The 12664-nt window shown below is 33.9% G+C and overlaps 1 protein-coding gene across 1 annotated transcript; it reads right to left on the bottom strand.

The window, feature by feature from the left end:
• Window positions 1–10610: 10610 nt before the first annotated feature.
• On the bottom strand, window positions 10611–11984 carry LOC120146091 (probable glutathione S-transferase). Its single transcript, XM_039159747.1, has 3 exons — window positions 11679–11984; window positions 10757–11117; window positions 10611–10648 (listed from the first exon to the last, which is right to left on the bottom strand). Exons 1-3 carry the CDS (start codon window positions 11982–11984, stop codon window positions 10611–10613), a joined length of 705 nt encoding a protein of 234 aa, XP_039015678.1.
• Between the last annotated feature and the right edge of the window lie 680 nt (window positions 11985–12664).

The following is a 12664-nucleotide window of genomic DNA, read 5'->3' on the forward strand; positions in this document are numbered from 1 at the left end:
TAACCAGGTTGGCAAAGTTATTGGTAGAATTTCCTACCAGATGCCCCAAATGTGGAACCTTGAAGGTATTCACAAAGATAATTGTAGCCTCATTCTCCAGTAATAGGGGTTGTACTTGTGATGCCACATCACGCTATTTTTGGGCGTACTGCCTGAAGGTTTCACTGTGTAGCTTTTCCATGTTTTGCAACATCCATCTATCAGGTACCAGGTCAGTGACATGATGATACTGTTCTAAAAATGCTCATCCCAAGTCCCTCCATGATTTGATATGGGATCTGGTCAACTGATTGTACCATTTGAGCGTCGATCCAGTCAGACTATCCTGGAAGCAATGTATTAAAAGCTTCTCATTTTCAGTATAACATGTCATTCTCCTGCAGAACATGGTGAGGTGGGCCGAGGGGCAAGTCATCCCTTTATATTTTTTGAAGTCTGGTGTTTTGAACTTCGGGGGCAATATGAGGTCAGGAACCAATCTTAGATCCCTTGCATCACTCCCATAGAATGCATTAACCATCTCCTTAGATTTTACCATCTCTTCTATATCTTTCACTCTTTGGACAATATTTTCCCTTTCAGCTAATTAATTTAGGTCAGAGACCTATATATTAGTATAATGTTCACATGGCTTTAGCCCAGACGCAACAGGAAAATCAATGGGGAATGAAGCTCTGACCTGATATTGTGGGTTCTCGACTTGAAGCAGACTGGTGATCTTATTTCTTGATGCGCAGAGGTGTGCTTCGGAATGTGAACATGTGTGAAACCCAAAGGATGTGTGGGGTCCTCCACAGTGGTCTTTCCAGCAGTCAAATGTCCTCTAAACATTTCTTCCACCTTGTTCAGTAGATCAAGATGAGAGTTTGTGATACTAGCTTCCATTTGTTTCAACTTGTTCCTCATTTCTTATTGCATCTCTTTCTGTTCTGTCTCAATTTTGGCTAACTTATCCTCTATTTCTTTAAGCATTTTCTTTCATCGTGCAGATGATAAGCATTCTCGCTACTAGTGTGAACTTGGATCACTACGATCAGAAACCTTATCTTGTTATCATTATTTTAATGAATGAATATTTTAATGCATGACTCCAAAATGTATTAAGGAATGCAAGTATTATGCAAAATGCATGTATGAACAAGAAATTGATCCAAAATATATGTTCCTAGAACAATTCTTAAAAAAATGACAATGTCTCGGTACACTGAGGAAGTGAAAATATGGTTCATCTGTAGGTTGCCTAGCTCCTACGAGCATCTGGGTACTGCATCATCTTCAAAGCTTCTACTTCATCTCATACTTCCAAAAATCTTTCAAGCTGGTTCATGATCTTCAACTGTTGGCTTCAACATCGAATCGTCTCGAGTCCAACTTGCTACCTTAGAAGGTAGGTGTCTGACTCGTCTCTTTGGTAGGTAGACTCCCTCTAGCTACTCGATCGACGTGGAGCATCTTCGAAATCCTATCGAACCCAGATAAAGGCATTGATGTGTCATTTTTTTTCAAGAACATTCTAAATGATCAGTTATTTAGGGATCAATACCTTTGAATGATATATCATGTTATGCAAAAATGCAATAAGAGTAGACAAAAGAAAACCAATGTTAGTAGAAACAAAATAGAAATAATCAAGTTAGTTGAAATGATTAGTCCAGAAATGTAATCTTAGCAAAAATAAATAAATATGACTCAAAGTTGAGACTGAAAAATAAAGCATACAAAGGAAATTAATAATCCTAACCGCATGCATTCTAGTTCTCCTAGGTTATTCACATGGCACTAGCGGGTTAGGCTTACTAAATTCTCTATATGAGGTTGGGGTTCTTGCAAAGATTCCCGAGCCCTCTTTACAACCTGCTAAGATTGCACTTGATTCTGGCCCATTACAGACTTACAAATTGAGTTCAGCTCAGGGGATCACACCACTAAAAGCGTACCTCGGATCTGATATCCGGATAGGCAACTTAGAATGCTTTCCAGAGATACTTTATCAGACCCACACAAGGAAGATCAATGCTCCTCGTGAGGTGTGACGTTTCTCTCTACCTAGGTAAACCGGGTTTTGAGCTCGGGTTTAGAGATATGATATGAAACAATCCTAAATATTCATAGAATTATAAGCATTAATTAGAGAGAAAATATTTCTTCCTGTTTGAAATATCGTAATGAACCGTAAATTAAACAAGTTCAAACTCGTAATTTCCAAATAATAAATATAGGGTAACCAACTCGTGGCTCGATTCTCAATTTGTTTCCCCAGCGGAGTCGCCAAGCTGTCAACACCGTTTTTTGCCCATGTGGGGAAAGACCAATACCGACTCGGGGGTTTTCTCTTTGAAAATATTTGGAAATGTGAGGAGTCGCCACCAATCATTTACGGTGAGATTGGAACACCGTAAAAAGACTGGGTGATTTTAATAAAACATTTTATTTTAATAAAATACTGAGTTTTAGGGTTTGTGAAAAATCCAAAAATCAGGTTCGAGGGTCGGTTACGTGTGGGGAAGGATTAGCACCCCCACAAGCGCCCAAAAATTGGTACCTAGTTGATTACCCTATATTTAAAATCAGAGATTTTGAGTTCAATATTTATTTAACTTAAAAAATCAATAAGGATGCAAAGTTAAAAAATTGTATTCGTTTATCGAGACCGATAGCATTCGCCCCCGAGCGTAATTGCGGGAGATCAGCTATTGTGTCTAATAAGCAAACATTGCCTCATTTTTAGAAAACATGATGTGGTTTTGAAAAGGATGTCGACTTATTTAGGGAATTACCAGTAGTCACCCCCTGAGCACGATCGCAGAGGATATACTATTAACTCCTTAATAAGTGAACAGTGCCTTAAGTTTTAAAAACAATGCAATCAAGCCAAATTTTATTTAATCCTAATTATACTAAAAATAAAATAAGGTTTTTTCTAACCTACAGTGTCAAATTATGAAAATTAAAAAACCTAGGGGCTTAAACCAAAGAACGTAGGCTCTAATATTAATCCTAATTAAAAAATAAAATACAAATACAAATACAAATAATAAAGGAAATTAAAATATTCAAGGATCTAAATATAATAAACTTTAAATGTAAGGACTAAATTACAAGAAAATAAAAGCTAATAGCTAAATAAGAAATAAACAAGGATCAAAATGTAAAAATAAAAATATCAATAGCTAAATAATAAATAAAAGGGACTAAATTAAAATAAAAGAAAACTGTGTAATAAAATTGAAATAAATTAAAACGAAAGGTCCAATGACCAAAGTGTAAAAACACGACTAAACTCGAATGGATTATGAATGATTAATCCTTAAAATAAATGAACAAAGTAAGAAACTCCTAGAAACCAGGGACCTTATGCATGATTTACCCAATAAATTAAAATGAAAACCACTCCCATTCTTTGCTTTTCAATCATGTGAAATCCAAATAAACAAACCAATCTTTTTCATATCTCTCAACTCTCTCATTCCTCTCTACACAATATATGGCCGACAGCTTCAAAGCTCATCACCAATACTGCCGACCACCGTAAATCAGTGGCCATCCATTTTTTCGACCACCCCAAACAAAACTCGAACCTTAAAACCTTCCTCAATAAACTCTAAGTCCCGATTTAGGACTAAACTACCAACCCGAGACTTAAAAAAAACTCAAGCCTTTTTCCCCGATACTTTAACATGCACTTCACCGGCGACCTATACTCCATGAAGGACCAACAACGAGGTAAAACTAATTCTATTTATTATTTTTTATTTAACTTACTTTTTTTTATTAATATACTTCTTTAGTTTGAAAATAGCAAAACAAGAGAAAAAACTATAACAGATTCAAAGGTAAAGTAAAACTTAAAAATGTATTATCTACTGTTGAATCGCTCTTCGAAGAAATAGAAAAAATCCTTTGTTATATTTTGAATGGGGCTAGAGGAAGGGCTCCCCCATTTTACATTTTATTTGGGTTTTTATAGACCCATTTTACATAGCTTTTACATAAACTAGTATCCACTTGCTGTGTACATCAGATATGCACTTATCCTTTTAGTGGAAGGAAACAAGGGATCGTGGCATGGTAGGTATGGTGGGGGGTAAGAGAATTGGGATGGTGGGAGCTTGGTGGAGGCATTATAGTGGTAGGGTATAATAATAAAAAAATGGTGCTTACACCGTCGAAAGTCGATAATGACCCAGAAGGAACTCCTATTGCTCCATACCCTTTCATGGCCGATCTCCTACTTCAAGGTAATAATCTCTGAATCTTTCTGCTGCATAATTTTTATTTTGTACTCTCAAATTTCATAGATCGTACGCATGTAGGATGTTCGAATCTTATTGAGAATGATTATAGAAGTGGATAAATACCCAATGTTTAGAACCAAATTGGGGAAATCTGTGCCGTTGAAAGATTCTTCAATTGCAAAAGCATTATCTATCCTCGATGAAGATGACGTTGCCGCTACTGTTACTCCAAGTAAACGTTTCTCTGTTTTATTTTAATTTTTTTAATGTTTGATTCAGTTCCTAAGCCACCTCCAATCAAGTTTCATATTGTAGGTGGAAGGTCGTTATCTATTTCAAGTGAAGCACTGAAGCGCGCAAGGAGTCTTCTTGTTGAACCGGAGGTAGGAGGTTTCTTTGGTGAAATAGATGAAGAGTTTCTCCATATACAATTTTCACGGAGGAAAAACTTAACGATGCTTCGTAAAAGAAGAAAAACTGTTTTTTACTTCCTTTCCCCACGAAGGAGCAATGAAGAATAAATTCTAGTAAACAATATTTTTGTAATTGAAAGTTAAAGAACCTAGACTAAATTCTCACGAACAATGTCAAACTACATTACATTTAATTTTAATGTTTATACATTTTAATTTATTTTGTTATTAAGTTTTTTTTTCTGCATAACTTGTGTCTTAATTAAAATGTATGGTGTTTGTTAATTAGATAAAGCTACATGATAGTAAATTTAGTTTATGTAGAGCAGAAATGAAATATTTAAAATAAATTAATCTTATATAAAGAAAGGTAATTAGCGGTATTTGTATCGAAAAATGCCGATATAGATTTAACTTTTTGCGGCGTTTGTATCCAAAAATACTGCAATAGGTTCATCCATAGTGGTGTTTTTCCAACAAACGCCGCAATATGGTTCATCTATAGTGGCATTTACAACAAATGTCGATATAGAATAGTACGTTAGTGGCGTTTTTATATAAACGCCGCAATAGATGTAATCTATAGTGGCATTTTTTTCAACAAACGCCGAAACACAGTTGTACGTTAGCGGTGTTTTTATACAAATGCCGCAATAGATGTAATCTATAGTGGCGTTTTCATATAAAAGTCATTATAGAGTTGGATAGTAGGGGTATTTTTTTTTGTAAACGCCGCGATAGAGTAGCACTATAGAGGCGTTTAGTTTACGAACGCCACAAAGTTTTATAAAAACCGCAAATTTTTTCAATTTCCCGAGCCCTAATCTGTTAATCTCCATCTATCCTCCATCAGTTCTCTGTGCTCCCTCACATCATTTTCAGCAAATTAGGCTTGCAGTTGTCACATTTACGTCGTCGGTCCCAGCGTCGCACCATCAGTCACGAATCTCACGCCTCCATCAATCCTTGACGCTCAATATCAGGTACGCCGTACAACTTCTTTTCACCAGTGCTAGGATTTCTAGTGAATAGAACCCCAGTCCCTAAAGTATTTTCCATGTTCCTGAGGATAATTAAGAACCTATGAAAGTGGTTGTTACTGATACCCTAGAAAACATGGTTTTCAAATCAGGAAAAAACATGTTCTTAATTTAGTCTTCAACTAAGAATCTTTTATTAAATTTTCATCATCATCTGTGGAAAAATTGATGTTGCACTCAAGAAGGCTATTGTGAAGAAACCAACATTCATTTAGCATCTTTTCTCTAGCAGTCATATGCTTGCTAATTTGTCTTTCATGTTCTTGCTCTACCTGCAAATACCAAGGAATAAATCTGTTAGCAATGGTTTGCTTTGACCACTCCTTTGAATGTATAGTGAAGAAAACAAATGCTTTAGTATAAAATTTACCTCGACCTTAGATACTTTTGATAGTGATTGACCAACCTCCTGCTTCACTTCTTTTTCAAATTTCCTAAGAGACTTTAACTCCTTAACAAGAAGTTTAATATATGCCTTTAATTTAGTCTCTAGCTCTTCGTATTGCTTTGAGATAATGTTCAGTTGTTCCTTAGTAGCATTTAACTCTTGCAACATTTCATCTTTCTCCTTAGCAGCAGAATGGTTAGTTGTCTCTGTTATTTGTATCTCAACCTGTCTCAAGTTGTATTTTTATTAGTGAACACTAAAACATATGCAATTATGCATTACTTTTTTGAGGTAGAAATTGCCTCAAATTTGTATTCTAGGCAATCAGAAAATATTTGCAATGCTTGTCCAAGGGGAAGCATTGGCAGTTAATTTTCCAAATACATTTCTCGGGTAACTACTAAAACTTCAACTATCGGGTAGACTTTTAATGGAAGCAAATACATTAAACATTTAGGGACACAATCACCAAGTTTAAGTTATTCCAGTCCATGCATAGTTTTATCAGGCCAAGTTCATCATTTACCTTAATTGACAAATATATGCACAAAACATCAATGCCATGCATGCGTACTCATGTGGCAGTTATAAAGAAGAATATATTTCAAGGTTAAAGGGGGTTAAATGCTTTACTTGTTTAGGATTCAACTTCAACTCCATTTCCAATGATTTATACCAAATTTCTTCCATTTCCCACTGCATTTGAGTAAACCTCTCTCTTTAAATGCTAATAATTAAACTATTTTCTTACTAAAAATGTTGTTTGTTTATTACAAATATCATGCCAAGGAGAAAAATAAGTGATTTGCGGATTGTTCGAGCTTCTAAAGAGCATGAAAAAACAAATAATGAGGAATTGAATGCTTTTGACTCTTCGGAAGTTCCTATAACTGTTGAAGAAGTTGTAGAAATTCAAGGTAATGTTCGACACTTCATTTAATAGTTTGTTCATTTTGAAAACTGACATTTAATAATTTCTTATATAGTTGAAAATGCTGGAACATGCAAGACTAGATGATGTAAAACATTGAAGAAATTATACCAACTTCCTCCTGGACACCGTGTCAAAGTTTCAAGAAAGATGTTGGTTAACCTATTGGCCTAGAAGCACGTCTTCTATCCAGTTACTTAGGCATAGTTGGACGTAATGCTAATCTTTTATCGATCTATTATGAGTCATGGCACGAAATGCCTAATAGTAACAAAAATCAGGCTTTGGATTTTGGTAAGGTAATAATGTCATTAGAATAGATACTCTATAATAATTCAATAGTAATTTATACTTACTTTGAACACTTATTTGTTGTATAGGAGAAATTTTCTTTAGAGGTCTCTGATGATTATTTGAAGCAAGTGTTAGGGAAGAGATGAAGAGACCACAAGAGCTCATTAAAAAAGAAATACTTCAAGAATGATCTCAGCCTTGAAGAAAAGCTACAAACTATCCCACCTGGAATGCTCAGGTATCAATGGGAAGATACAATCAGATTTTGGAGTTCACAAAAAGGACATGTATGACTTATTTTTCAAAAATAATTTTAATGAATTATAATATTGACTTTATAAATGGTTGTTTGAAATTGTAGGACCAAGAGCATGTTGGTGTTGCTAGCAGGCAACAACAAAAGTTTATGCACACAGCTGAATTGAAGAGCTTTGCTTGTATAGCTAATGACGAGGTATTATAGATTATTCACATAGTTATTTGTATTCCATGTACATACTAACTCAAATTAATTATATTATGGTACATAGTAGGAAAATACAGCTGGTTCTAAAGTTGGCGAATCAAACTCTTCGACATGACACATACAAAAAAGGATGACACTCCTATGACTGTTGAACTTACATAAATTATGGTACGTTTGTTGGATAGAGGATTTGAATTATGTTTTATTTATATCTATAGTATGACATTTTTATTTGAATTAATTATTTACTTTATTATTAGGAAAAATTAAGGGAGAAAAGGGTGGAATATGAAGCTACGACTTCGAGCCATGGTCTTGTTAATGTGGATGACATTGAAAATCAAGCTATTAATGACGTTTTGGGTCTTAAAAAATATGGCCGAGTTCGCTGTCAAGGATCATTCATTACTCCCACCAATTATTTTGGTTCCAGTTCATCTCAGTACATGTCATCACAGTCTCAGTCTTCCCAATTAGAGGTTAGTCATTTAAAACAAAAGTTGGCTGAAATGGATCAACAAATGGCTAACATGAAATCCGAAAATGAAGCGAGGAAAGCAACAAAAACAGAGAGAGAAGCAGCATATCAACAGAAATGTAAAGAATTTGAAAATCGACTAGAAGCTATGATGCAGATGATACAGAAAACGCAACCTCAAAATCCACCATCTTAGGACTTATTTATGTTATATGTTTTGTTAATGTTACTAAACAATGTTTAACTACATTACTATTACGTTAATGTAAACTTTTATTTACTATAATGGATTTGATGTTGGTTGTTATGGAAATAGAGTTTGTTGTTATAGATGTCATGTTTGTTGGATAATGGAACATGTTGAAAAAAATAGATTTGGGGTACTCAAAAAAAAAAAATTGTTCGCAATGCTGTGTTCATTAGCTGCGTTTGTAATAAAAAACACCGCTAAATAACACAAACAATACCGACGTTTTACATAAAAACGCCACAAAAAGTTTAGATAATCTGCGGCGTTTGTATAAAAAAATGTCGCTATATACCATAACTTTTGCGGCGTTTGTATCCAAAAAACGCCGGTATATATCTCAACCTTTTACGGCGTTTATCGCACAAACGCTGCTATATCTCTTCACCTATTGCGGCATTTGTTGTTATCAAATGCCGTGAACTTTAGCGGTGCTAGTTTACCCGACGCTTCTTGCGGCGTTTTTATATCGCCGCAAACATTTTTAGCGGTGCTTAAAAACGCCGCTATAAGTAAAAAAACGCTGCAAATGATCTTTTTTGCTGTAGTGTTGGTGTTTCCGTTTTAATTGTTCAGATATAAGTGGTATGGCCAAGATAAGAAGCATGTCGTGTTGACATGTCCAAGTCCAGTTTTATGCCATGAGCTCAATGTTTTGAAAATTTTCAGATTAAAAAGCATTAAAAAAAAGAAGAGAGAAAAAAAGATAAATGTTTGATTAATAAATAAGTAGAAGAAGTATAATGTCAAACAACATATTACTAATATAATCATTAATTGATCATACGTTCAAGAAAATAAAATAGAGTTTGTGTTCCTTCCTCTAGATCGGATTAATTTATAAATAATTCTGTTTAACTGACGGCGACATCGATTTTGATGTTAGTCATTGACTGTCGGATCTTTTTTTTCTTTGTTTCTTTTTTTATTTTTGATAAGAATAATTCTACATTTGTGGTATGTTTTTTTTCCTATCATTGTGACATGTTTTTTTGTCTTCTTTCTCGATCGTTTGGACGCTATTTTTATTTTATATATGTTATACCAATGTTGGATTTGACGACGTCATGACTGATCAAGATGCACTTATTTATAATCCTGTTGATCTTCCCTGCTCTAGATCCTCATATTGAATTTGAATATGCGATTTTGTGTTCATGAATAGTCTCTCACGACGCTCGACTCTGATTTGCAGTTGTTGGTGATCTTTCAATAACTTATCCCCTTTTGTGGTTTATTTGCTGGTGCAGTCACATTTGTTCATATCTATTTATGTTTGAGTATTTTGGTTGGGTTTTTAACATTTTCTATGTACGATCCTCATTTGATCTAAAGTGACTAGTTTCTTGTGTCAATGTTATAGGAAAATGTCGTGAATTATGTATTTAGTTTATGATGATAATTGTAAATGCTTATTGTAATTTTAGATATTTTCACTTTTTAATAAGATTAGCGATTTCTATTTTAAAAAAAAGCTACAATACACAAATGGTCCCCTAACTATAAGATATTGCTTTGCTGAGTCCCTTTACTATTAAAAGTTATAAGATGATCTTCCGACTATAGGGTGTTGCTTTGTTGAGTTGTAACAAAATGGTCAACCGACTATTCATTATGTTCCAAACTAATCATTTTCCGTTACAAAATTGACGGTAGTCTAAACTGGATATTAACTTCCTGACTGAAATATAATAAAATTTGATCTCATAATCTCAAATGAATATCATATCTCAGTCAACATATTAACGTCCAACTCAGATAATAGTTAGTTTTTTAACAGAAAGGACGAGTTTGGAATAATATGAATTGTTGGGTGACCATTTTATAACTTTTAATAGTCGAGGGACTCAACTAAGCAACACTATATAGTCGAGAGATCATTTTTTAGCTTTTAACAGTCGATGGACTCAATAAAGCAATATCCTATTGTTGGAGACCGTTTATGTACTTTACCAAAAAGAAAAGAAAAAAATAAAGACATTAATCATATCATTAGCAACTTTCAAAAGTTATAAATACACAATTAACGATATATCAATACACTGACAAACAACATATCTACTGATAAAATCATTAGTTAATTAAACATTCTAAAAAATGAAGAAATAAAGACACTAATCAAGTGAGTGCAGCTTTCAAAAGCTGATTTCTACATTCTATTCAAATTTCATTCATTTACGGTAAAAAAAAAAACCTTGTGCCAATGTGTAAGAAATGATTTCTGCATTTTTTTTCCCTAGAAAAGAAGAAGAAGATGAGAAAACTACAAAGCAATGAGTGGGAATGGAATGGTATTTCCCTGCTCCTCTTGAAGAAACCAAACATGTGTTGGTAATCAGGGAGGTTTGCTTTGATTACCGGGACTTGTTTGAAGTTATGGAACCATCTTTGTAAACGAGGGAAATTGGTAGCTTCCAGTAGCTTAACACCTGTTACATCTTCAATCAATTGTAACCACATAAGTTGACCAAAAGCTATATCCACCTTGTAAATCTCATCTCCCCCAAACAATGACTTCATTCCAACCGCATGCTCTTCAATCATTTGTAGCATTTCCAGGCTATCCTCAACCGCCTTCTTTTGTTCTTCTCCACTACTTCTAAAACCCATCCATATTGCTGGAGCCTATTAGGCATTTCATAGAACGTCTTAGTCAAAATTTAGGAACGAACAAATAATTAAAGCGATATCAACATAGAAAAAAATATACAAGAGGCAAGATTGAACGTAGTTCAATCTTGTTTACCTTCACAGATGAAAAGAGCAATAATCTATTATAAACATAGAGATCACAAATACATAATATGACATGTATCCCGCAACCTGATAGATATATATTAATATGAGTGATCTAAATCACTTTGACAACATTCCTACAAAATTATCTTTGTAACATAAATCCCAAGAGATCTAAAAAATGATTATATCTCTTTAAAATAATTTTCTTCCATAATTCTAAAAACTAATGCATATTCAATCAAATCAAATACTTGGTAATCAAGAAACCTAATTTCATAACATTTTTCGTCTGCAATAAGATTTTACTATCAAATAAAAACTTAACTATCAAACAATCTCTGATCATTAGAATTACACCAAAAATCTAACTTAATTAAATTTTAGGTCAAAATATAACAAGACTCGATATAATATGTGAATTTTACAAGTAAAGCCGAATGGTTTTACCTTTTCGTCGGTAAATTTAATCCAAAAATGATCGACGGCTCTACCATAAGGATGAGTTGGAAGCAAAGAATTTTGTGGGCAAATCTGTTGGATATATTCAAGAATAATCATAGACTCACAAATTGAGTTTCCTCCATGTAACAATACTGGTATCTTCTTGTGAACTGGACTATAGTGGAGAAGAAGGGGACTTTTGTTGGTCAAATCTTCTATGAACTTGTATGCTATACCTTTGAATTTCAAGGCCCAAACAACTCTATAATATAAAGGACTTGGCCATGTTCCAAGCAGCTTCACTTCATCCATGTCTTAAATTTATTATTGGGACTTGGTGTGCCTTGTTAACCCAATTTATGTTCTTATTTCGATGACTGAAATGTAAATGTCTCCAACTATTTTTAATGGTTGAAATAAAAGAGGTGACCATTTCTGAAAATCTCTCCATCTATTCCAATATTCTATTGTGAAATGATGGATTAGATGATAATCAATGAAGGGGCCAACAAAGAAAATGAAATATATTATATTATATGCAAGGTAAATGAATACTACATTTATCATTATTATAAATGTCACTTCAAGGATTAGTACTAGTAGGCTAAAACTTATGGAGTATGATATAAGGTAGTCATACCTTGTTGATTGATTGTGGATCCAGGAAGGAAGCAAAAAAAACTTGCATAAGTGAATGGCTCAAATGGATGGTTTGGTGGTAGATGTAAAGGTGAAATGGTAGGTTATTTATGATATGAGAAATGGTAGCGGAAGTATGTTGTTATGGCTATGGTTTGGTTGATGAAACAATGGAAGGTTGTGAGGGTATTATCTTAAAGAAGACTCAAAGAAGAACCAATGTTAAAGAACAAAGACTAGACTTTATATTTCTTCTTTAAGGGGTAGTAACAAGGACTTGGACTCACTATCTATATGGAGATAGGAACCACAAGTATCAAAGGAAAGGAGATTGACGCCACAAGTAATAAATT

Source organism: Hibiscus syriacus, unplaced genomic scaffold, assembly GCF_006381635.1.
Source record: "Hibiscus syriacus cultivar Baekdansim isolate YM2019G1 unplaced genomic scaffold, ASM638163v2 tig00110895_pilon, whole genome shotgun sequence".
In the NCBI taxonomy this organism is placed as follows: domain Eukaryota; kingdom Viridiplantae; phylum Streptophyta; class Magnoliopsida; order Malvales; family Malvaceae; genus Hibiscus; species Hibiscus syriacus.

Excerpts from the sequence above, each read along its gene's own strand:
- LOC120146091 (XM_039159747.1), bottom strand. The coding sequence starts at position 11,984 with ATGGATGAAGTGAAGCTGCTTGGAACATGGCCAAGTCCTTTATATTAT. Across the intron at positions 11,118-11,678 it reads TTAAATTTACCGACGAAAAG|GCTCCAGCAATATGGATGGG; the intron begins GTAAAACCATTC and ends AATGCCTAATAG. Across the intron at positions 10,649-10,756 it reads TTCCCACTCATTGCTTTGTA|AATGTAGAAATCAGCTTTTG; the intron begins GTTTTCTCATCT and ends AAATTTGAATAG.